Genomic DNA, 26,622 nt, shown 5'->3' with positions numbered 1-26,622 from the left:
TCGCATAAAAGAGTAATACGCTCATTTGTGTTCTCCTTACCACTATAGGGATAGTATTTCTCACCAATCCTAAAAGTCAAGTTGTGTTTTCTAGAGCGACAGACGTAACTAGCAATCACGTCTGTAACTCCTGTCCAGATGCTGGAAAAGTTAAAATATATGAATAAAGTCTCCTGGAATATGTCTGCATCTCCAGAGATTCTAATGCCGCGTACACACGATCGTTTTTAGGGTTCTAAAAAATGACGTTTTTAAGGGTCTAGAAAAAACTACGTTTTTTTCAACCCGATCATTAAAACGTCCTTGCCTACACACGATCGTGAAAAAAAAAATGCTCTAGCAAAGCGCGGTGACGTACAACACGTACAACGGCAGTATAAAGGGGAAGTTTCATGCAAATGGCGCCACCCTTTGGGCTGCTTTAGCTGATTTTGTGTTAGTAAAAGACGATTCGCGCTTTTCAGTTTGTTGCAGCGTGATGAATGTGCTTACTCCATTACGAATGCTAGTTTTACCAGAACAAGCGTTCCCGTCTCATAACTTGCTTCTGAGCATGCACGTTTTTTTCACATTGTTAAAGCCCACACACGACCATTTTTTACAACCTTAAAAATGACAACGTTAAAAAATTTGTGAAAAATAAGAGCATGTTCTAAAAAAAAATTGGCAATTTTTTAGATCATGAAAAATGCTCACACACGATCGTTTTTAATGACATAAAAAAAAATCATTTTTTAGAACCCGAAAAATGGTCGTGTGTATGCGGCATGAGAATTTGATGGACTTATTTTATGTAATCTAAATGGTGTATAGTATGCTCTATGTATTATCCTAAATTGTATAAGTCTATCTTGAAGGGAGACCAATACCTGAAAGGGAAATCCCCATACATCCTCCCAATTCTCTTCTTCTAGCCCTGGGATATCTCTCACCCACCGCGCCCGGAGCACTCTCATATATGATAATGATACACCCACAAGTTGGGTGTACAAAGCCTAAATAAGTTTCTTTGTTAACCTCATTCTAACTAATTGCTCCAGCTTGGGCTCTATGAGTTGTGGAAAACCTTGAGGAAATTTGCCAGAAAGGGAAGAGCTGCATGCAGCGAAAGAAAAATAACTCCCTGGAATATTCCAATATATCATTCTTGCAAAGGGTACCACAGTTCCCCCCTGCACTACCTGACCTATAGTTTTAACCTTAAGTTTATTCCAGGGTCCTGGATATTGAATGGAGCCCAACTGGGGAAGCTGGGGATATCCCCACAGGCGGGTATTCGGATATAGGGATGAGCTGGTATATTTTCACACCCAAGGCTGATTCCCCATGCCCTAATAGTTGTCACCATTGAAGGGTTCAAGTTATGCAGGGATTTCAAACCTTATAACAATAATAATTGAAGTGCTAAAATGGAATGGACTACTGTGGCCTCTAACATTGTAGAAGGATTATGTTTATCTGGTTTTCTGCTATATCAGGATAGGAAATCCACTGGGGTACCAATCGCCATAATGATGCATTTTTGGAGGCAGGATTACAAATTGACAAAAGTAAAGGGCAACGATCTGAGAGGCCACTCGGTAAATGTGTGGCCTCTATATTATCTGCCAGCAAAACTGGATTAGCAAAAGCTAAATCTATTCGTGATGAGGTTTTATAGGAAGTGGAAAAACAAGAATACTCTTGTTTTGTTGGATTCCTCCATCTCAAAACTTCTGTTACTTCTGCCACCTGTGCCCAATTATATAACTCCGCCGAGCACTGCTAATCTAAATGTAGGTATAAAATGGAATTAAAAACTCACTTAATTACTAGTAATTTTTCTGGACAGTGTTGAACAATCCGGTCCAATATTACATTTATATCGCTGAAGAAAAAAAAAACACTACAAAAACATATTTACCCTGTGTGTCGATATATATATATTCTCGATTAAACAGGGTAAATATTTATTTATTAACACTGCAGCCTGTGGAATGCACTACAGTAGGTGCACGCGATATTGTGTCAATCTCGCTCCCTTTCTCGGCGAGATTGACCACCTACGAGCCCCATCGCGGGAGCCAGCGCCGAGCTGGCTTGCCGCGATAGAGACAAAGCCGTCATAGAAGCGACGTTAGATCCGACTTGGATTCCCGCCAATTCTACACGTGTGCGGCGTTTGTTATGAATCCTGAGGGGGAAGTCCCCGCCGGATTTTAAATAAAAATCCGGCATGGGTTCCCCCCTCAGGAGCATGCCGGGCCCTTAGGTCTGTTATGGGTTGTAAGGAGAGCCCCCCTACGCCGAAAAACCGGCGTAGGGGGTCCCCCTACAATCCATACCAGACCCGTATCCAAAGCACGCTACCCGGCCGGCCAGGAAAGGAGTGGGGACGAGCGAGCGCCCCCCCCTCCTGAGCCGTACCAGGCTGCATGCCCTCAACATGGGGGGGTTGGGTGCTCTGGGGCAGGGGAGCGCACTGCGGGGCCCCCCACCCCAGAGCACCCTGTCCCCATGTTGATGAGGACAGGGCCCCTTCCCGACAACCCTGGCCATTGGTTGTCGGGGTATGCGGGCGGGAGGCTTATCGGAATCTGGGAGCCCCCTTTAATAAGGGGGCCCCCAGATACCGGCCCCCCACCCTAAGTGAATGGATATGGGGTACATCGTACCCCTACCCATTCACCTGGAGGAAAAATGTTAAAGTCAATAAACACAACACAAGAGTTTTTAAAATAATTTATTAGTCTGCTCCGGAGGCCGCCCCCTGTCTTCTTTAGCTCTTTTTACCAGGGGGGCTTCTTCTTTGACGTCTTCGGGTGGGGGGCGCTCTTCGCCGCCGTCCGGTTCTCTTCGGCGGGTTTCCCGGCTATCCGGGGGGTCTTCTTCACTCTCCGGGGGTCTTCTGCTATGTTCGCCGCTCTCCGCTGTTGACTCGGCGCACCCCGGTTCTTCCTCCAGCTGTCCGGTGCCTTCTCCTTCAGCGCTGAACGTCTATCTTCTTCTTCCGTGCTGTGACGTATTCTTCTTCTTCCGGGCTGTGACGTCATCTTCTTCTCTTCTCCCGATGTTGACACGCCGGCTCTTCTCGCTGAAATGACAGGTGCGCGGCTTGCATCGGACCTATATAGGCCTCACAGTCCCATCATGCACTGTACCTACCCATGTGATACCTACCCACGTGGGTCCGATGCAAGCCGCGCACCCGTCATTTCAGCGAAAAGAGCCAGCGTGTCAACATCAGGAGAAGAGAAGAAGATGACGTCACAGCCCGGAAGAAGAAGAATACGTCACAGCACGGAAGAAGAAGATAGACGTTCAGCGCTGAAGGAGAAGGCACCGGACAGCTGGAGGAAGAACCGGGGTGCGCCGAGTCAACAGCGGAGAGCGGCGAACATAGCAGAAGACCCCCGGAGAGTGAAGAAGACCCCCCGGATAGCCGGGAAACCCACCGAAGAGAACCGGACGGCGGCAAAGAGCGGCCCCCACCCGAAGACATCAAAGAAGAAGCCCCCCTGGTAAGAGCTAAAGAAGACAGGGGGCGGCCTCCGGAGCAGACTAATAAATTATTTTAAAAACTCTTGTGTTGTGTTTATTGACTTTAACATTTTTCCTCCAGGTGAATGGGTAGGGGTACGATGTACCCCATATACATTCACTTAGGGTGGGGGGGGCCGGTATCTGGGGGCCTCCTTATTAAAGGGGGCTCCCAGATTCCGATAAGCCTCCCGCCCGCATACCCCGACAACAAACGGCCAGGGTTGTCGGGAAGGGGCCCTGTCCTCATCAACATGGGGACAGGGTGCTCTGGGGTGGGGGGGCCCCGCAGTGCGCCCCCCTGCCCCAGAGCACCCAACCCCCCCATGTTGAGGGCATGCAGCCTGGTACGGCTCAGGAGGGGGGGCGCTCGCTCGTCCCCACTCCATTCCTGGCCGGCCGGGTAGCGTGCTTTGGATACGGGTCTGGTATGGATTGTAGGGGGACCCCCTACGCCAGTTTTTCGGCGTAGGGGGGCTCTCCTTACAACCCATAACAGACCTAAGCGCCCGGTATGCTCCTGAGGGGGGAACCCATGCCGGATTTTTATTTAAAATCCGGCGGGGAGTTCCCCCTCAGGATTCATAACAAACGCCGCACACGTGTAGAATTGGCGGGAATCCAAGTCGGATCTCCCGTCGCTTCTATGACGCGCTTGCTGGAATGTGCTGTCACCATTCAAGCGAGTGCGAGATGTCGGCACCCTGTCGCCGAGAATCAGCGCGATGCTGTCGTGCTAAAAACACATTCTCGGCGGCAGGCACTGTACCAACCACCATCCGACTGGAGTCGGACCACTTGGCCTTCAGGAGAAAGATTAAAACCCATCTCTTCTGAGGTCAAGGGGTTCCTTACCCATGAAATGGATACAGCGCCCAGAGGCGATTCAGTTTGCATGTGTTGCGCTTTACAAGTCTCTCTCTCTCTCATTAACTTCCCTCCTATCAAGTGTGTCTATTGCAATAAAACCATATGTGGATTATAAGTTTTTATATTGGAATATCACTGCTTGTTTAAAGAGTTTAGCTAATGAACATTCCAAACAGAAAAGTAATTATTATCACGTGTTATCATTGAAGATCAACAAATATATAAAACATATTGGAGACAGTCCAGACCATCTAGTGTCTCTAGAGCGCATCCATAGGTCTACCAAACCACACCATTTCTCATCCATAAAAACCCAAACTACAAAAAAAAATCGTATGCCCACCAAAACATTTACCCTGACCATGTCCACTCCCCTCCCAAGAGAACATCCACAGCCAAACATGGCAGAGAGGTGGAAAGGACCTGAGACCTAACAATTACCCAACTGGCTATAGCTACTTCTATACCCAGTGTTAATACATAAAAAAACAAAATCCCTTTTAAAAAGAGAAAAAAACACAAACAACCACAAAAACACAAAAGAGAGAGGGAAAAATATATATTTATAACATATATATATATATATATATATATATATATATATATATATAAATATATATATATATATATATATATATATATATATATATATATATATATATATATATATATATATATATATATATATATATATATATATATATATAAATATATATATATATATATATATATATATATATATATATATATATATATATATATATATATATATATATATATATATATATATATATATATATATATATATTGCCAAATGTGACCCGTTTGAGTGAAACAGCAAACACTTGGCTCATGGTTGCAGTGTAATATACCCGTTAAGCTTTAAAAATGGACATTCAGAGGTGGCAGGATCACCTCCTGAATGCATGCAACTTCTGCTCCATCAGCCTCTGAAATACGAAATTGCTTTATAGAGAGGGAGGCAATGTGAATGAGTCCTAGCAGGCCATGTTTAACATAAGGGTTAGGCAAACATGTCATGTTTACACTTTGCCAAAATCTCTTATATTTCTGCCAATTTTTGGCCAAATGCATGGAAGTCAATCAGAAAGGTGAAAAAAATAGCTACATGCTTGAGATATCCTTGCTTGACCTGCTAATCACGTGACAAACAGTGAATGGGTGTTAATTAAAAAAAACTCACTGCGAATGACAGTGAGTCAAGTGAGAACAATGGTGTTACACCAATGTGCCTACTTGACAGGAAGGAAGTTTATGAGTGATTATGTCTACATAAGACATCCATTTATAGCAAGAAAAGCTGGAGCACTGATGGGGACTGAGAAAGCTTGGAGTATTACACAATGCCTTCCCCTAAAGTAGAGGGGAATAACAACAGCCGTGTCCATGAAACAAAGATAACATGTTTTCTGATCATCCCTATTCAATATAAGCTTATATTTCAGAATATAATTGTATGGAAAATAAACATTTACATATTATACTAATGTATGTATACATACCCCTTGAGTATGTGTTGCGTGTGTTCTATCTATCCAGTGATGATTATCATAGTTTAAATATTGATCTAACCTGACCATCTACAAATCATTTATAAGCCATTATTCCATATTTAATTAACAACTCATTTCCTTTTAATTACATTTCCCTGGTTTTAATTAAGAAAATAAATGTTGATATGATTAAGAAAATTGTCACTTCCATAATAATTGCTGTTCAATCAACATACTTCCACCTTTTAACTAACGCAAAATACACATATAAAACTTTAGTTTATAAAATGACCTACATATATATGTTTCCATGTTAGTGTTAAGGTTAAATGTACATCCTATTTATATGATTTAACTTGAATGTTATAAAAATATATATAAATATATACTAGTTTTACTATTGCTACTCCCATTACTGATAGCAATAGTGGAAGTGGTATGGCCAAATCCTAAATATTTGCACATAAAAAAAAAGTCAATTTCACTTTATAAAAAATAATATTACTGGCTAGCTAGATCTACAGCTGCCACCCCTTTGTAGAATTACTAGAATAAACACTTCAATACATACGGTAATACAAACAAATTACAATAAGCAATTCAGACACAGTTGTGCATGCTCAAACATAACAAGGCAAATATAAACAATTATATAATTCAGCTGTAAGTAAAGGTGCATTACTCCAAATATATATCAGTTTGATCAAGCAAAGAATATGTGTAAAGTAGCTGTTAAACTCTGAAGTTAAGTAGTGTAAAGACAATGTGTGCTTGTCTAATCATTTTTTGTAGCATAGTACTTAATGTCAGACAGTTAATGTTACTTTTTCAACAGCGCAATTAATATTTGAAGTGTAACAAAATGTTTAACAATTGATTCTTTAAAATCAGTGGTTTTGCAGACAGGATTATCTAAGCAAATTATATTTTTAGCCAGTATTGAAATAATTTTTGACATGACTTTCACTTTTTTATTAGCTTGCTTCTCTATATTTTGATTACTGAGTTTCATATATGATGTGTAAATGATTAATTTATCCAGCAACAATATTAGCATTACCTGCCAGACCCTATTGTGACGGGATGTCACCAATGTCTAGATGCCCAGGCCAAAAGTAGCATTGGGGTGGATTCAGTAAGCAATTGCGTCTGCGTAACCATAGTTACGCAGCGCAATTGCTTAGTTGCGCCGGCGTAACGACTTTTCTGTATTCAGAAAGCTTGTTACGCCGACTGCAGCCTAAGATATGACTGGCATAAGGCTCTTATGCCGTCGTATCATAGGCTGCATTCTTACGGTGGCCGCTAGGTGGCGTTCCCGTAGTGGTCAACATAGAGTATGCAAATTGCATACTAACGCCCATTCACAACCGTACGCGTGCCCTACGTACGCAGTTTACGTCGTTTACGTTCGTCGGGTTCCGCGTAAGGCTGCTCCTGCTATTAGCAGGGGCAGCCAATGCTAAATATACCCGTCGTTCCCGCGTCGCGATGTTTGAAAATTACGTTGTTTGCGTAAGTGAATCGTGAATGGCGCTGGACGCATTTACGTTCACGTTGAAGCAAATGACGTCCTTGGGACGTCATTTGCCGCAATGCACGTTGGGAACGTTTCCCGACGGAGCATGCGCACTATGTTCGGCGCGGGAATGCGCCTAATTTACATGATCCACGCCCCCTACGGGATCATTTAAATTACGCGCCCTTATGCCGGGCAGTTTTAAGGAGCGCCCGTGCAAATTACGTAGCTACTGCTTCATGAATGAAGCGTAGCGCAGGTAATTTACGGAGGCGCAGCGTTAAACCGGTACGCTGCGCCTCCGTAAGAGGGCGCAATTCCTACCTGAATCCAGCCCACTGTTTATATGTGATTTTTAACCCTTCTGTTAGATTATCAATGCTGTGTTGCCCAGGAAAAATTAGTAGCATCAGTATATGACAGTTAACCTAACAATAGGGATGAGCTTTATGTTCGAGTCGAACATGAGTTTGACTCGAACAGCTAACAATTTGGGGTGTTCGCGGCAAATTCGAAAAGCCGCGTAACACTCTTTAAAAGTCTATGGGAATCTAAAGTGCTAATTTTAAAGGTTAATATGCAAGTTATTGTCATAAAAAGTGTTTGGGGACCCGGGTCCTGCCCCAGGGAACATATATCAATGCAAAAAAAGTTTTAAAAAGTGCTATTTCGGGAGCAGTGATTTTAATAAAGTGAAACAATAAAAGTGAAATATTCCTTTAAATTTCGTACCTCTGGGTATGCAGAGTATGCCTGTAAAGTAGCACATGTTTCCTGTGTTTAGAACTGTCCCTGCACAAAATGTAATTTCTAAAGCAAAAAAAGTAATTTAAAACTACTCGCGGCTATTCATGAATACAGATCAAAGTCATTAAAAAAACGGCAGGGGTCCCCTTCTCCAGTTCATTACCAGGCCCTTTGGGTCTGGTATGAATATTAAGGGGAACCCCAAACCAAAAAAAAAAGCGTGGGGGTCCCCCCAAAATCCATATCAGGCCCTTCAGGTCTGGTATGGATATTAAGGGAAGCCCTGCACCAGAATAAAAAAAATGGCGTGGGGTCCTCTCAAAAATCCATACCAGACCCTTATCCGAGCACGCAACCTGACTGGCTGCAGGAAAAGAGGGGGGGGAGAGAGAGTGCCCCCCCTCCTGAACCATACCAGGCCACATGCCCTCAACATGGGTACAAGGGCCTCATCCCCACAACCCTTGCCTGGTGGGTATGGGGGTCTGCAGGCACCCCTATGTAAATTGATAACGGGGTACATTGTACCCCTACTATTTCACAAAAGAAAGTGTCAAAAATGTTAAAACCTACACAGTTGGGATAAGTCCTTAATTAAAAAAAAAACATTCCAGCGATGTAATCCAGTCTGTCCAGCGTTGTTCTCTATGTCCCTCTGTGATCCGATGTCCAGCGATGCTCCAGTCTCTACTCCACACGAAACCCCCATGACACGTAAGAGGGGGCAGGTTCACCCATCCACATCATTGGGTAAGCCCCGGCTTTTATTTGACAATTTATCGCTACACATTTTGTGATTTGCCAACATCCTGGTAAATTTCTGAAAATTACGGATTTAAGGAAATGGCTACACAAACTGGGTCACTGGGTCTTATTATATATTTACAAGTTCATGTAAATGTGCACTGCATGGTGGCATCATTACACAAAGAGTTTTTATTTTATTTATTTTTTTAATTTAAAGTTACACTTTTGTCAAAAAAGCAATATTTTTGTAACAAAACTTGATTTACCGTAACTACTTGCTGACCAGCCACCGTCATTGTACAGCGGTGGGTCCCCTCGTTCCCGTGAATCTCCGTCAGTGTACGTTCTGCTCGGGAACTCTTTTTTGTGGGCGTTCCCATGCCCACTGGCCAGCGGGGGGAGCCAATCAGCGGGTAGGGCGGACTCGATGTCCGCCGGCCACCCGCGATCGTTCAATCGATTAAATACCACCAAAAGAAAGCTCCATTTGTGAAAAAAAAGGACATCAATTTTGTTTAGGTACAGCGTCGCACAAAATTGTGGAAAAATGTTTAATCACTTAAGGACCGCCGACTCTACATATACGTTGGCAGGGCGGCACGGACAGGCATAACCATGTACCTGTACGTGCCTGCCTTCCAGTGAGTGGGGGGTCCGTTTCACTTCACGAGCGATCCGTGAGGAGGGGGTGGCCATTGATTTCTGGCCACCCCCTCGCGATCGCTCCTGGCGAATGAGAAGCTTCCCCTGCCTGTGAACACAGGCAGGAGGAAGTGATGTCACTCTCCTCGAGGTGGTCTTTTTGACCGGAGCTCAAGGAGAGAAGACATCCATAGTAAGTTGCACCAACACTACACTGACACCAGGCACACGTAGGCACACAAATCAACCCCCAGTCACCCCCATACGATTGACTCTGCAAAATTCGGTCCCACATAAACCACTTCAACAAATGTTTTGTAGCCTTGTTTACTCCCTATCAAATTGTCTGTGTTGATGAGTCGCTGATTAAATTTTCTGTCTGTTTGTCTTTCAAACAGTACCTTCCCAGCAAGTGTGCCAGATACGGGGTCAAGCTCTATAAGTTCTGTGACAGGGCAACAGGCTATACATGGAGCTTTACGGTTTATAAGGAAAAGATAGTCACATAGAGCCGGAGAACTGCCCAGATTACATAGGGAGCACTGGCAAAATTGTGTGGGACTTGGTGTCACCCTTATTCGGAAAGGGCTACCACTTGTATGTGGACAATGACAATGACTCCAGTGCTGTAGGAGGTGATTTCACCACCATAGTTAAAAAAAGCATTTATGCCGAAGCATGGGGGCAGCAGGGGCAGAAGAGTGATTTTGCTCCAATGCCGCGTACATATGGTCGAAATTCCGATGGAGGCTTGCCCCGTGGAAAAGTCCCACCGTGTGTATGTGCCATTACTTTTTTGCGGGAGGATGCCCCCATGCTTTGGCATATATATACTTTAGGCATAGGTTGTGTTAAAATTTTTTTTTATTTTTGACAGTTTTTTTTGGTATTTGCTTTGCAGGTATGGTATGGCATTGGTAAGGTCTTACTGTTATACTGTAATGTTAACCATCATTTGCTTAGCAGGTATGCTATTCAGTTGCAGCACAGATTTATTTATCTTGACAGCAACAGCGTTTGCTCCCACGATACATAAAGCCGTGACTCCAACGCTGTAGGAGGTGATTTCACCACCACAGTTAAAAAAGAGCATATATGCCGAAGCATGGGGCAGCAGGGGGGGAGGAGCGGTTTTGCTCCTAATGCCATGAACATGCGGTCGAAATTCCGACGAATGCTTGGGGTGTCTACTTTCCAAAATGGGGTCATTTGGGGGGGTTTGTGCCATCTTGGCATTTTATGGCCTTCAAAACTGTCATAGGTAGTGATAGGTAGCGAGGAGTGAAATCAAAAATGTATGCCCTTAGAAATCTTGAAGGCGGTGCTGGGTTTTCGGGGTCCCATACACGGCTAGGCTCCCAAAAAGTCCCACACATGTGGTATCCCCGTACTCAGGAGAAGCAGGAGAATGTATTTTGAGGTGTAATTCCACATATGCCCATGGCATGTGTGAGCAATATATTTAGTGACAACTTTGTGCAAAAAAAGTTTGTCATATTCCCCAACTTGTGGCAAAATATAAAATATTCCATGGATTCAACATGCCTCTCAGCAAATAGCTTGGGGTGTCTACTTTCCAAAATGGGGTCATTTGGAAGAGTTGTGTGCTATTTTGGCATTTTATGGCCTTCAAAACTGTCATAGGGAGTGAGGAGTGAAATCAAAAATTTGCGCCCTTAGAAATCCTGAAGTCGGTGCTTGGTTTTCAGGGCCTGGTACGCGGCTAGGCTCCCAAAAAGTCCCACACATGTGGTATCCCCGTACTCAATTCAATCACTTGGGAACAAAAAAATTATATTTAATGGGCTCAACATGCCCCTCAGAAATTTCCTAGGGGTGTCTACTTTTCAAAATGGGGTCTTTAGGGGGGGTTTTGTACTGCCCTGCCATTTTAGCACCTCAAGAAATGAGATAGGCAGTCATAAACTAAAAGCTGTGTAGATTCCAGAAAATGTATCCTAGTTTGTAGACGCTATAACTTTTGCGCAAACCAATAAATATATGCTTATTGACATTTTTTTTACTTAATACATGTGGCTGATTATGGCCTAAATGTATGACTAAAATTGAGTTTATTAGATTTTTCTTATAACAAAAAGTAGAAAATATATATTTTTTTAATTTTCGTTTTCTTTCCATTTATATTGCAAAAATCTAAATCGCAGAGGCAATCAAATACCAACAAAAGAAAGCGCTATTTGTGGTAAAAAAAATTAGTTTGAGTAGAACATTGCATGACCACGCAATTACCAGTTAAAGCAGCGCAGTGCCAAATTGTAAAAACACCTCTTGTCCTTAAGCTGACAAATAGTCCGGGGCTAAAGTGGTTAAATAATGCTAAATCCATTCGATTTTAATCAACTGAAATTATTTTAGTCTACTAAAATGTACTGGAGATTTTAGCCAACTAACATGTACTAGAGATTCAGTCAACCAAACACGACTAAAATGAAAACAATTTCAGAAGACTAAAATGGGACTAAAACTAAAATAGAATTTTGGTCAAAAGACTTATGCCCTGTACACACGATCGATTTGTCTGATGAAAACGGACCGATGGACCGTTTTCATCGGACAAACCGATCGTGTGTGGGCCCCATCAGTTATTTTCCCATCGGTGGAAAAAAATAGAACCTGTTTTAAAATTTTCGTATGGTTAAAAAACTGATAGAAAAAAACGATTGTCTGTGGGGAAATCCATCGGTCAAAAATCCATGCATGCTCAGAATTAAGTCGACGCATGCCCCGAAGCATTGAACTTCATTTTTCTCAGCACATCGTTGTGTTTTACGTCACCGCGTTGGACACGATTGGATTTTTAACTGATGGTGTGTAGGCAAGACTGATGACAATCAGCTTCATCGGATATCTGATGAAAAAATCCATCGGTTCATTTTCATCAGACGAACTGATCGTGTGTTCAGGGCATAAGAATAAAACTAAATTTGCTGCCAAAATTAACACAGATCATGACATAAAAAATTAAAAACAATAAATATGCACTCACAGTTAAACAACATTAAAAAGTGTATCAATAGGTCTCTAGTAGAGTTGAGCGGACACCTGGATGTTCGGGTTCGACGGGTTCGGACGAACTTCAGAAAAAAGTCCGGGTTCGGGACCCGAACTTGACCCGAACTTGACCCCGAACCCAAACCCCATTGAACTCAATGGGGACCCGGACTTTTGACTACTAAAATGTCTCTAAAAAACGAATGGAAAGGGCTAGAGGGCTGCAAATGGCAGCACAATGTTGGTAAGAGCATGGCAAGTACTCTGCAAAAATTTGGATAGGGAAATAACTTAAAATAACATAAAATAAATAAAAAAAAATAAAAAAATCTTGACCTAGGAGGATGAGGTTAGGTTTAGGGTTAGGGTTAGGTTTATCTCACACATACAGATATGTAGGAAACTGCAAAAACTGGAGGAAACACTGCAAAATATATATTATTGCCCTAAATGGGTGATTTTTGAATAGAACAATAGAAGAACACTGGCTAAAGTGTTTATCTCACACGCACAGATATTGAGGAAACACTGCAAACACTGGAAGAAACACTGCAAAAAATGTGTTTTGCCCTAAATGGATGTTTCAATAGCACAATATAAGAAAAGTATAAAAAGGGTGTATCTCACAGTAATATATGCAGTGCTGGTGTAATATGCAGAGTATCTCATAGGAACATATGCAATGCTGCTGCAATTTGATTTGTGATGCAGGACTGACTCCTATATCTTTCTCTCCCTATAAGAAAAATCTGGAACCTTTCCCTAAACTATCTAATGCAGAGTATCTCACAGGAACATATGCAGCGCTGGTGTAATATGATTTCTGACGCAGGACTGACTCCTATATATTTCTGTCCCTATAAGAACAATCTGGAACCTTTCCCTAAAGTATCTAATGCAGAGTATCTCACAGGAACCTATGCAGCGCTGGTGTAATATGATTTCTGTAGCAGGACAGTCTGACTCCTATCTAAATCTCTCCCTCAGATCAGATCAGCAGCAGCCTTTCCCTACCCTATCTAAAGCAGAGTGACAAGCTGTGCTATGTCCCTCTAGCTTATATAGAGTTTGGGTCACATGCTGCACTGGCCAATCACAGCTATGCCATTAGTAGGCATGGCTGTGATGGCTTCTTAGTCACAGTAGCAAAACAAATGGTGATTGGCTGCCCTGCAGCCTGCCATTACATTGCCGAACACTGGACCCGAACCTGAACTTTCAGGAAAAATTGTTCAGGTTCGGGTCCGGGTCCAAAAAAAAACAACGTCGTACCGAACCCAAAATTTACAGTTCGGGTTCGCTCAACCCTAGTCTCTAGCAGGTGGCAGCCTTCCAGGTGGTCAATGATGAGCAAGCCCCTTCACGTGGATGTAATATAAAGTACTTGGAACTAGGAAGTTGGCTAGGGGAACACCAGGAAGAGCCAGCAGGAACAAAAGACTCAGTGGTTTTACAAAGGTGCAGAACACCCTAAAATGCATAACCACGCCCGTCATGATCACACATGACATCATCACGGCCATTTTGTGGGCCTGCTACAATTCCGTGCTGTCCACAGTGGTACTTATTCATGTGATATACACACTCAGTCTGCTCCACATGTAGGGGTTTGCTCATCATTGACCACCTGGAAGGTTGCCACCCGCTGCAGACCTATTGGTACACATTTTAATGTCTTTTAAACGTGAGTGCATATTTATTGTTTTTCATTTTACCAATATGTTTTAATAAATGCTACACTTAGGTAGTGGCACTTTTCTCTCCTTCTTCTTACTGTTTATTCTTGACTGGTTAAAAATATGATGTATACTTGTACCATATTGCAACATAATAAAGAAAAATTACTAACATACAATAAATGTAGATATCCTTGTATTAAAAAATAAAATAAAAAAAAACAGTAGCATTAACATTAATGAATTAAAGCTTTGAAAACACTATATAAACATGTTAAGAAAACGTTATAACATATAAACAAATTATTGCTACAGAAAAAAAAATATAAAGGTAATCTACTCACACTTCTGTATTTAACTACATAATTTAAAATTGGTGCTCCTCCATCATCTTGGCTTGTTATAATCAGCTTAAAACTCTTGCCTGAGCCTGTCTGTCCACGGATTACTGGAGCACTAGGTTCACCTATGACAAAAGAACACCAAAAAATTTAATGATTACTTACAACTCAAAGCAATGCAAAAACATGCTGCAAAATGTAACATATAGTTAGTTCTGTTGAAAATATGCAATGCTGTTTAATTCCAGAATCTGTTCTAGAAATATCTGTATAAATAGCTTTTAAATTAAACAGCAGAATTAATTCCCATGATCAAATCTTGAAGGTCCTTTCAGATTAGTATCATGATTACAGAAATAGACAAAATAGAAATATAGATATTGCTGTTGATGAAGCAAATTGGGTATCAGAGGTCACCTAAAGACTGAAATCTGCTGGCATGTTGAATGCAACAGGCAAAAGTTAAGGCTATGTTAATGTCAATCATCTGTTTACTTGCAATTGCTGTAGCAAACAATTGGGTATTCAAATTAAACACAGCTTAACTATAGAGAGGAGCTCCAGGCTCCTTTAGAAAAAAAAACTAGAAATCAGCAGCTACAAATACTGTAGCTGCTAACTTTTAATATTAGGACCATTACCTGTCGAATCTAACGATGTCCTCACCCCAGACCATTTTTAAATTGGCTCTCGGGTGCTGCCATTGCCATTTCTTGCAAGGGAAACCAGCAGTGAAAGCTTGCAGATTCACAGCCGGTACCCTACTGCACATGCACAAAGTGCACTGTGCTTTGTGAATAGCCCGGCAGCAGGGAAATGAGGAGGGGGGCCCGAACTTCCGGGTGACTTTGCCATGATGAGATTGGTCGGAAGTGGAAGTAGGTACCAGTCAACACCAGGTACCTGCTCCCCCTCTAGAAAGGTGACAAATGTGTCAGCGGAGGGGGGAGGAGGCAAACAAGTGGAGCTTCCCCTTTTATATTTTGTAAAATTAACATACACTTTCCAAAGTGAACTTTACCTTGCTAAATGGGAGGTCTCTATTATTTTTGAAAATCTACCCCCACTGTCCATCATCTTCTGAGTGTGCAGTATGGAAGCTCAGGCAGTTGACTGGCAATAACTGCCCCTTACATTTCAGCAAAAGTCATGCACAGACAAAGAAAGTGACTCTAAACATGGGAAAAATTTTATTAATAAGACTGTACAACAAATCATATTTAGAGAAAAAAACACTAAACATGCCTCCAGGTAAACCAGAAACTTTAAATTGACCATGTCCCCAAACTAAATTCCCCATAAAAGATGTTCCCGAAAGCAGAAAATATAAACTTGCTGCCCACACTGTTTCTGCTGCTCCACTAAAGAGAAATCACGGGGAAAAGTTTCTGACACTACCAGCAGTGCAATCTCTTTTGTGTCCCACAGTGCTCAATGCTTACTTCTGCCAACCGTCAGTGGGAGAAACCACTGAGGACACCCTTCTAGAAGTGTCAGGTTGAGTAGAAACTTCACCTAGCAATTTCTCTTCAATAGGGCCTTGGGAACATTTGTGGCAGCAGAGGAAAGCATATAATCTCTGCATTATAGATGAGGATCTATGTGAATTTTTATTATGGGACTGGATCAAATGAACAGTGATTCTTTCTTCCCAACACTAACAGGGTTCACAGAAGAGTGCATTATTCCTGCCAATGGTGTGAGATCAGATGATAATTAAAAGGGCTATGAAAAACTGCCCCTTCTGGTTTTTCATGTGATTAGAAATATGCCAGGGTTTCCCTGTATTTTACTGTTATTCTCTTAGCATTTGGATCTTCATGCCAGAGGCTAAAACCAGGGACTCCAATTGTGAGATCTCACAGTAGATACATTATTGGAAGCCTGTCCCAACAGCTCTCATCTGTAAATAGTGACCAGCTCGGTCACAGTGTTGGGGGCAATGAGCGAGCATGTTACAAACTCAAAATTGTTCCACCGACTGCACATGGTGTATGGCAGTGCAGGATTAAAGACTAACTGTGGTGTCACATATATGCGTATGGGGAAGAGGTTAAACTAGGCCAGAACTCATTTTTTGAAGGCATTAGTCATCTGCAAACTATGGGGCAGATCCACAAAAGTATTACGCTGGCGTATCTCTTGATATGCCGCGTAATTTAAATTTTTGCGCATCGTATCTTTGTTTTGTATCTTCAAAACAAGATACGGCGGCATCTCGGCTAGATCCGACAGGCGTACGTCTTAGTACGCCGTCGGATCTAAGCCGCAATTTTTCAGCGGCCGCTATGTGGCGTTTCCATCGAATTCTGTGTCGAGTATGCAAATTAGCTAGTTATGGCGATCCACGAACGTACGTCCGGCCGGCGCATTTTTTTACATCGTTTGCGTTCGGCTTTTTCCGGCGTATAGTTAAAGCTACTGTTATGAGGCGTACTCAATGTTAAGTATGGCTGTCGTTCCCACATAGAAATTTGTAATTTTTACGTTGTTTGCGTAAGTCGTTCGCGAATAGGGATTTGCGTAGAATGACGTCACCGTCGTGAGCATTGGCTTGTTCCAGGTTAATTTCGAGCATGCGCACTGGGATACCCCCACGGACGGCGCATGCGCAGTTAAAAAAAAACATTGTTTACGTCGTATTTACATAAAACACGCCCCCATCACAGAGATTTGAATGGCGCGCCATTACGCCGCCAAAGATACACTACGCCGCCGTAACTTATGGCTCAAATTCTTTGAAGATTCGAAAAAAAAAGTTATGGCGGCGTAGTGTATCTTATATACGCTGCGCCCGCCGTATTGTTGTGCGCATGTACGTGGATCTGCCCCTATGTATTTAATTGTAAATGTATTTATTTACTCTATTTAGACCAAAAACATTTTTAAAAGATGGAATATATTCTAAAAAAAGACAATTAATTAAATATTATTTGTTAATACTGTTCCAGGTGTTCCTTAAGCTACTAATAACTTAAAAAAAAAAACATTTTTGGATTGAGCTACACTTGGATAGATGGATTTAAAATGTAAAAATTGTAAACTATGGGCCAGATTCAGAGACAGCGGCGTATTTTTGTGCGGGCGTAGCGCATCTTATATGCGCTACGCCGACATAACTTTGAGAGGCAAGAACAGTATTCACAAAGCACTTGCTCCCTAAGTTACGTCGGAGTAGCGTAAAAGGGCTGGCGTAAGCCCGCCTAATTCAAATTAGGAAGGTAGTGGGTGTGTTGTATTAAAATTAGCCGTGACCCCATGTAAATTAGTTCCCGAACGAACGGCGCATGCACGCGCATGCTCAGAATTACATCGCATATACTCCCTAAGGTACGTCGGCTCAATGCTTTTGACGTGAATGTAACCTACGCCCAGCCCCATTCACGTACGACTTACGCAAACAACGTAAAATCCGACGGCTGTTCCGGCGTCCATACCCTAACATGACTTACCCCTGCTTTATGAGGGATAACTATACGCCGGACGTACGCCTTACCTAAACGACGTAGCTTACTGCGACGGGCGTAAGTACGTTCGTATCTAGGTCATTTACATATTTGACGCGTAAATCAATGGAAGAGCCCCTAGCGGCCAGCATAAATATGCACCTAAAATACGACGGCGTAGGAGACTTACGACGGTCGGATGGAGCCAGAATTCAGGCGTATCTGGTTTCAAGAATAGGGCGCATAGATACGACAGCGCATCCTAGAACTTATGCGGCGTATCAACAGATACGTCGGCGTAAGTTCTCTCTGAATCTGGCCCAATGTCTTTTCATAGATTAGCTGTTTTCATTTCATGTGTCAGAATGTCTTATCTGAAGCAATGCCAAACACACATAAAAGTCTTGTATAAATACAGTACTCTCTGTTGCTTAAATTGCAAAATAAGCAATTGGCACTAACATGACCAAAGAAAAAGGGTTCTTTTATTTTCCTTTGTGTTTTCAAATGCGAGTCCCAAGTCGACAATATGCACAGCTTCCATGGAAGTGCAGGTAGTGTTTAATTATATAGCTCTTGCTTTTATGTACACAAAAGTAGGTACCCAAAGGAAAATGCCATTATATAGGTGGCTGCCAATTTTGTTTTGTTTTTTGTAAAAAAAAAGAAAGAAAGTCTTGAAGAGATTATTTTCTGTATATTTGTTGAATGTTTTATTTTATTTCAATAAAACCTAGCAGAACATTTCCAGAATACATGCAGAAAACAAAGCAATGTACTAGGTGATTTATGTAGTTTCATAAGAAAGACAAAAATGATATATTTCAAAGTTTTCTGATATCTTTTTTTCAATGTCTGACTCTCACAGCATTATATATTTGGCATGATTTTACGTGTACAGATGTGCATTTTTAACTATTCTTGCATTTATTAATGTGATTTTACACATTTCTGGTATGAACTGTTTATATGTTCATAAATCTGTGTTAGTAGTTTTCCTTACTTGGTTGTGATTTAAATACAACTGTTTGTAATATAATCCCTATAATTATTACTAGTATTTTTATCATGTGTAATCCTATTTAATTGCTGTTTACATTTTTATATATTTTTTTCTTAAAATGTAACAAATAAATAGTGCTATTGCAATACAAAGTAGGTGTAAAGTTTGTTGCGTTCAATATAAAATATGATTTTTTATTCAGAATTCTGGTTTCACAGACACAGAACTTCTCAAACAAATGCTGTTGGATACAATGGGAATGTAGATACAATTGTTGTATTCAGTTGACAGTTAGTTGTCTGTGAGGCCCCGTACACACGGTCGTTCCAAACCAATGAGAATGGTCCGACGGACCGTTTTCATCGGTTCACCGCTGAAGTGGCCTGACGGCCTGATATGCGTACACACCATTGTTCCAAAAACCGATCGGGTCAGAACGCGGTGACGTCAAACACACGATGTGCTGAATAAAACAAAGTTCAATGCTTCCGAGCATGTGTCGACTTGATTCTGAGCAAGCGCGGGTTTTGAACTGATGCTTTTCTGTACTAACCATCAGTTTGGACTGATCGGGCAGCGGTCCATCGGTTCGGTTTTGAAGCATGTTTTAAAATTTTGGACCAAAGGAAAACAGACCGATGGCCTTTACACACAGTCGGTTTGGACCGATGAAACTGAACTTCGGTCCATTCTCATCGGTTTTGTTCGACCGTGTGTATGGGGCCTTAGTCGATTGTTATGGTAAATAACCTGACATATAAAAAGGGTTGTCAGGCATAAGATGAGAGTCTTTCATCATGCCTTAAGACCAGAAGAGGAAGAATCTGTACCAGACAAAAAAAGTGCACTTTAGGGAACATATTAACCCCTTCAGCACCCCCTAGTGTTAACCCCTTCCCTGCCAGTCACATTTACACAGTAATCAGTGCAGTTTTATTGCACTAATCGCTGTATAAATGTGAACAGTCCCAAAAACGTGTCAAAAGTGTCCGATATGTCCGCCGCAATGTCAAGGTCAAAATAAAAATCGCAGATCGCCACCATTACTAGTAAATAAAAATGCCATAAAACTATCCCCTATTTTGTAGATGCTTTGGCCCGGATTCACAAAGCACTTACGCCGGCGTATCTCGAGATACACAGCGTAAGTGTAAGTATGCGCCGTCGTATCTATGCACCGTGCCCATAAACTGAGATCCGCCTGAAAATAGGCTTCATCCGACCAACGTAACTTTCCTACGCTGGCGTATCGTGGGCGCATATTTACGCTGGCCGCAAGTGGCGCTCCCATTGATTTCCTATTCAAATATGGAAATGAGGGAGATACGTCGATTTCTGAATGTACTTGCGCCCAGCGCATAATATAGGCCATTTGCGTAAGTCGTACGTCCGGCGTAAAGTTATTCCCCATATATGAGGCGCAACTCATGCTATTATACGTTGTTTACGTAGTACGTGAATAGGGCTGGGCGTAGGTTACGTTCACATCGTAGGCAGTGATCCGTCCTATCTTAGGGAGTAGTTCCGACGTGATTCTGAGCATGTGCACTGGGATACGTCCATGGGACGGCACATGCGCCGTTCGTTTTAAGTACTTGTATGGCACTCGGCCCATCATTTGCATGGGGTCACGCCTCATTAGCATGGCTCACGCCCACTTCCAACTACGACGGCTTGCGCCGAGGGAACCCAGCGCAGTTTGGGAGGCAAGTGCTTTGTGAATTTGGTGCTTGCCTCTCTGCGCTACATCGGCGTAGCGTATATTGGATACGCTACGCCGGCATAAATATGCGCCAATGTGAATCCGGGCCTATAACTTTTGCGCAAACCAATCAATAAACGCTTATTGCGATTTTTTTTACCAAAAATACGTAGAAGAATACATAAACTGAGGAAAAAATCGTTTTTTTTTTAAAAATTGTAATATTTATTAAATCAAAAATTAAAAAATATTGTGTTTTTTTCAGAATTGTCGCTCTTCTTTTGTTTATAGTGCAAAAAATAAAAACCACAGAGGTGATCAAATACCACCAAAAGAAAGCTCTATTTGTGGGGAAGAAAACCCATAAAGATTTCGGTACAGTGTTGCATGACTGCGCAATTGTCATTCAAAGTGCGACAGCGCTAAATACTAACTGGTCTGGGCAGGAAGGGGGTGAAAATGCCCTGTATGGAAGGGGTTACTGATGCTTAAAGTGAAAAAAATTTGAAATATTCCTTTAAATATCGTAACTGCTGGGTGTCTATAGTATGCCTGTGAAGTGGCACGTGTTTCCCGTGTTTAGAACTGTCCCTGCACAACATGACATTTCTATAGGAAAAAAGTAAATTAAAACTGCTTGTGGCTTTAATGTAATGTCTGGTCCCCCAGGTCATTTCCAGCCCCTTTAGCCCTATATACTCTGAATAGCAGTATACAGGCGGTGCAAACAAGACAGGGACTGTAGGTTTGTTGTTAAGTAGAATCTTAGCTAAATTCAGAGAGAGTTACGCCAGTGTATCAGTAGATACGCCGTTGTAACTCTGAATCTACGCCGTCGTAAATGTAAGCATATTCTGGAAACCAGATACGCTTAAATTAGGCTAAGATATGAGCGGCGTAAGTCTCCTACGCCGTCGTATCTTAGGGTGCATATTTACGCTGGCCGCTAGGTGGTGCTTCCGTTGTTTTCCACTTCGAGTATGCAAATGAGCAAGATACGCCGATTCACGAACGTACGCGCACCTGTCGCAATTAGTTACGCCGTTTACGTAAGACATACGCCGGCGTAAATATAAAGCTGCTCCCTAGGTGGCGCAGCCCATGCAAGGTATGGACGTCGGAACAAGTGTATCTTTTTATGTCGTTTGCGTAAGTCGTACGCAAATAGGGCTGTGCGGAAGTTACGTTCACGTCGTAGGCAGTGTGCGACGTATCTTAGGCATTCTATCCGACGCATGTGCACTGGGATACGTCCACGGACGGCGCATGCACCGTTCGTTTTAAAATGTCATTTACATGGGGTCATGCTTAATTTCACTAAAACACGCCCACCTCTTCCTCATTTGAATTAGGCGCGCTTACGCCGGCACATTTACGCTACGCCGCCGTAACTTAGGACGCAAGTGCTTTGTGAATACAGCACTTGCCTCTCTAACTTGCGGCGGCATAGCGTAAATACCATACGCTACGCCCGCACAAAGTTACGCTGCCCTACCTGAGACTGGCCATCTGTTTGTAATTTTGAACTGGTACATTTTTAAAGTATAGCTCCAGCCAAAAAATCTATTTTTAAGATTTTTTCCTCTCGCTTCCTGTTGTCTCCTTCCATTTGCAAGTAGGAGTCGTTTGGATGTTTGAAAGTATCGGCCTGCTGTATATACTCTGCAGAAATTTGGCCCTTAGGTGTTGATGTTGCCACAACACTGTAAGCCCTCACAGTTACTCTTGGTGGGCGCTGGAACGCCCTGCTGTGAACTATTATATCAAGAATTGTAATTACATGCCATTGTTAAACAGTGGTAGAAAAATTGGGCCTTTGGTGCTAGTGCCACAACACTGTAAGCCCTCACAGTCAGTGCTTTAAGTGGGCCGGAACGCGGCGGTACTCAGTACCGCCACTTCCAAAAATGGCCCTGGAGAGTACCAGCACCTCTCCGTGCGCCCAGTACGTGGGTTTCCGGTACTGGAACGCAGCGGAGAGCTAGCTACAGTATTGTAGTGGCTGGCCGGCGCTGGGCGAATTACATCGCGCACCGTCTCTCTCCTCCATAATGTCATTGGCTGGGCCGGCCATCAGCTAGTGGAGGAGGGCGGGCCGTGTGCAGAGTACGGCTTGAGCCGTACGTGCAGGCGCAGGCAGGGAGTTGACCTCACGTTAGGTGACTTCAACTCCTTTCCGCGCGCCTGTGAGGAGCGATCAGTGCGGCGTGGTGCATGTGAGCGGGTGACTGGCCCTCCTAGGAGTCAGGACGGTGCAGCAAAGTGAAAAAAACCCGACTTTGCTTTGGATCTGAACTTCTGAAGTACAGAGTACTGGTGAGTGTTTTGTTGCTACCTATGGCTGCTCACAGACTGATATGTATACACTTCTCCTATCAATTTATCATGGTTCGTTTCAGACAGCCATGCAGACTTGCCCTGTTATTTTCCTTTTATGTTTATTTTAAACCGTCTTGAAAAGTAGGAAGATGTTCATTGTATGATTATTATTGCAAGCTTGCACATGGACTGCTCAGAGTGACTGATGAATAACATCCATTATTCTATCTATTTTCTGTGGTGTCTGTCCCTTGTCATGCTTTGTGCCCATTTTATCTTCTCTTTTTTTAGTTTCTGACATCATCAGCTGGTTTATGTAATTTTAGCAGAAAATGCACCAATATATTGCAAACCATAGCTGCTATGGTTTGCAATATATTGGTGCATTTTCTGCTAAAATTATATAAACCAGCTGATGATGTCAGAAAATAAAAAAAGAGAAGATAAAATGGGCACAAAGCATGACAAGGGACAGACACCACAGAAAATAGATAGAATAATGGATGTTATTCATCAGGGTATTTTCATGTTCAGTATTGGGGGGGGGAGCACCGGCGCCTAATAGAGTACCGGCACCTCTTTTGGCTCACTTAAAGCACTGCTCACAGTTACTCTTGGTGGGCGCAGGAATGGGCCCTGCTGTGAAATATTAGATCAAGAATTGTAATTACATGCCCCTGTTAAACAGGGGCAGAAAAATTGGGCCTTTATTGGTGGTGGTGGAGGTGGTGCTGGTGCCACAACATTGTAAGCCCTCACAGTTACTCTTGGTGGGCGCAGGAATGGGCCCTGCTGTGAAATATTAGAGCAAGAATTGTAATTACATGCCCCTTGAACAGGGGCAGAAAAATTGGGCCTTAGGCACTGGTTCCACAACACCGCAACCCCTCACAGATACTGTAGTTGGAGCGCAGGAATGAGTCCTGCTGCAAAGTATTGCATCAAAAATTGTAATTACACGCCCCTGTTAAACAGGGGCAGAAAAATTGGGCCTTAGGCGCTGGTGCTGGTGCCACAACACTGCAACCCCTCACAGTTACTCTAGTTGGAGCGCAGGAATGAGCCCTGCTGCAAAGTATTGCATCAAAAAATGCAATTACACACCCCTGTTAAACAGGGACAGAAAAATTGGGCCTTAGCCACTGGTGGCGGTGCCCAGAACCAAAAATGGTCTTACAAGCTATCAGCATGATCGTTGAGGAGGAAAAGGATAGTCACTCAGCATAACAGGAAAGTCACTCGGCATGACAGGCAGTCTTGAAGGGATCAGACATTTCCAAAAAAAATATTCAGTTACATCAGCATCAGGTGCTTGGTAGCTGGTGGTGATCCAAGCCTGATTCATTTTTATGAAGGTCAGTCAATCGAACAAGTCGGTGGAGAGGCGCACCCTGTGATCGGTTACTAAGCCTCCAGCAGCACTAAATGTGCGTTCCGAAAGAACGCTGGATACAGGACAGGCCAGTAGCTCAATTGCATACTGTGCAAGCTCTGGCCAGTGATCCATCCTCAAGACCCAGTAACCCAGAGGATTTTCGGTGGAAAAGGTGTCCAAGTCTGATCTTGCCCCTAGGTATTCCGGCACCATGTAAAACAGACACTGGCGATGGTTGTTGGAACCAGTCATACCTTGGGGCTGCGGACAAAAATATTGTCTGAACGCATCGGTCAGACCGCCACCTTCTCCACCGCTCCTTCTTTGACTGACCGAAGCCTCAGCAACACATTGTCCAGGACCAGGATTTTGTAACCTCCCAGTCTCTAGGAACGCGTTGCACAGACCTTTCTGTAAGGCCTCCCGAAGATTTTTCATCTTCTGCTCCCTCTGCGCCAGCAAGATAAGGTCCGCAACCTTACCCTTGTAATGTGGATCAAGGAGGGTTGGCAGCCAGTAATGATCCCTCTCCTTGATAGCACGAATACGAGGATCCTTCCGCAGGCTTTGCAGGATCAGGGAGGCCATGCAGCATAGGTTTGCTGAGGCATTCGGTGCAGAGTCCTCTGGGCCACTGAGGACGACAGAATCCGCAGCCACCTCCTCCCAGTCACGTACAAGTCCATGGGTTTCTTGGGACTGTAATTGATCCCTTGAAGACTGCTGCTGATGCTGAGTGCTAGGCTCCCCCTTCATGCTGACACAATCCTCCTCGTCCTCTTCCTGTGTGATAGGCGGGCAAGCAGGAACACTGTCTGGATAAAGGGGGCCTTGAGAGGTAAGGAAGTCCCCCTCTTCCTCCCTCTGTTCTGTCTCAAGGGCCCTGTCCATTATTCCATGCAGCGTGTGCTCCAACAGGTGGATAAGAGGAACAGTGTCACTGATGCATGCACTGTCACTGCTCACCATCCTCGTGGCCTCCTCAAATGGTGACAGGACAGTGCATGCATCCCTGATCATGGCCCACTGGTGTGGGAAAAAAAACAAGCTCCCCTGACCCTGTCCTGGTGCCATATTTGCACAGATACTCATTCATGGCCCTCTGCTGCATGTGCAGCCGCTGCAGCATGGCCAACGTAAAGTTCCTCCTGGTGGGCATGTCACAGAGTAGGTGGTTCTTGGGCAGGTTGTATTCCTTTTGGAGGTCAGCCAGCCGAGCACTGGCATTATATGACCGTCGGAAATGCACACAGAGTTTCCTGGCCTGCTTCAGCACATCCCGTAAGCCCGGGTACCTGCCGCACCTTACCGCAGACCACCCAGTCCAGCGAGGCATGGACATTGCCTTCCACATGCCAGTAGAGAGCCAAAATCGCCTTCCGTGAGAAAAAGTGGCGTTTGGGAACCTGCCACTGAGGTACCATACATTACACAAACTCACGGAAGGGGGCAGAGTCTATCAACTTAAAAGGCAGCAGTTGAAGTGCTAGCAATTTAGCTAAGCTAGCATTCAACCGCTGGGCATGTGGATGTCTGGGAGCGAACTCCTTTCAGCGCTGCAGCAGCTGGGGCAGGGAAATTTGCCTGGTACAATCTGACATCAGTGTACCGATAGTAGATTGCCCACAAGTACTTGGCTGTGACACACCCAATTCTACACCTTCAGTCCTATCAGTGCAGGCTTCCGAGAGGACTGAATGTATAGTGGGGTTGGAGATCCCAGCTGATGAGGAGCAAGGAGAGGACCGCTCTGTTCTTTGGTGTGGGTCTTTGATGTACGCTTGCCAATGAACTGTATGGCAGGTCGACATACGTCTGGTCAAGCATGTGGTGCCCAAGCGGGTGATGTTTTGGCCACTCAAGATACGCTTGAGACATATGTTGCAAATAGCAGCGGTGCGAACTGATGCACTCATCCCAAAAAAGGCCCACACCAAAGAAATTTTGGAATAACGCTGAGAGACGTGCACAATGCGCCATGCACATGCGTAGCTCTGCGTTGTGATGCAGTCGGTGTGCTGCCCTAAAGCTGGCACCTGGAGGGCATCCTGCCTCATTGGATATGTGCCTCCTCCTCCTCTCTCCTATCAGGCACCCACCTGGAGTCAGTGACCTCATCATCCCCTCCCTCCTCATCACTGTAGCAAACCTGGCAGTATGCTGCAGCTGGGGGAACAAGACTGCCAGATT

At 43.5% G+C, this 26,622-nt stretch overlaps 1 protein-coding gene across 3 annotated transcripts in view; it reads right to left on the bottom strand.

The window, feature by feature from the left end:
- Positions 1-26,622, bottom strand: part of NCAM2 (neural cell adhesion molecule 2) — a 410,155-nt gene that overhangs the window by 32,055 nt on the left and 351,478 nt on the right. For all 3 annotated transcript variants that reach the window (XM_040338816.1, XM_040338817.1, XM_040338818.1), the window contains exon 14: positions 14,591-14,712. In XM_040338816.1, coding sequence (XP_040194750.1) covers positions 14,591-14,712 — 122 coding nt within the window. The remainder of the gene's footprint in view (positions 1-14,590; positions 14,713-26,622) is intronic.

This window comes from Rana temporaria, chromosome 2, assembly GCF_905171775.1.
Source record: "Rana temporaria chromosome 2, aRanTem1.1, whole genome shotgun sequence".
Taxonomy (NCBI): domain Eukaryota; kingdom Metazoa; phylum Chordata; class Amphibia; order Anura; family Ranidae; genus Rana; species Rana temporaria.
This window is presented reverse-complemented; position numbering and strand designations above follow the sequence as displayed.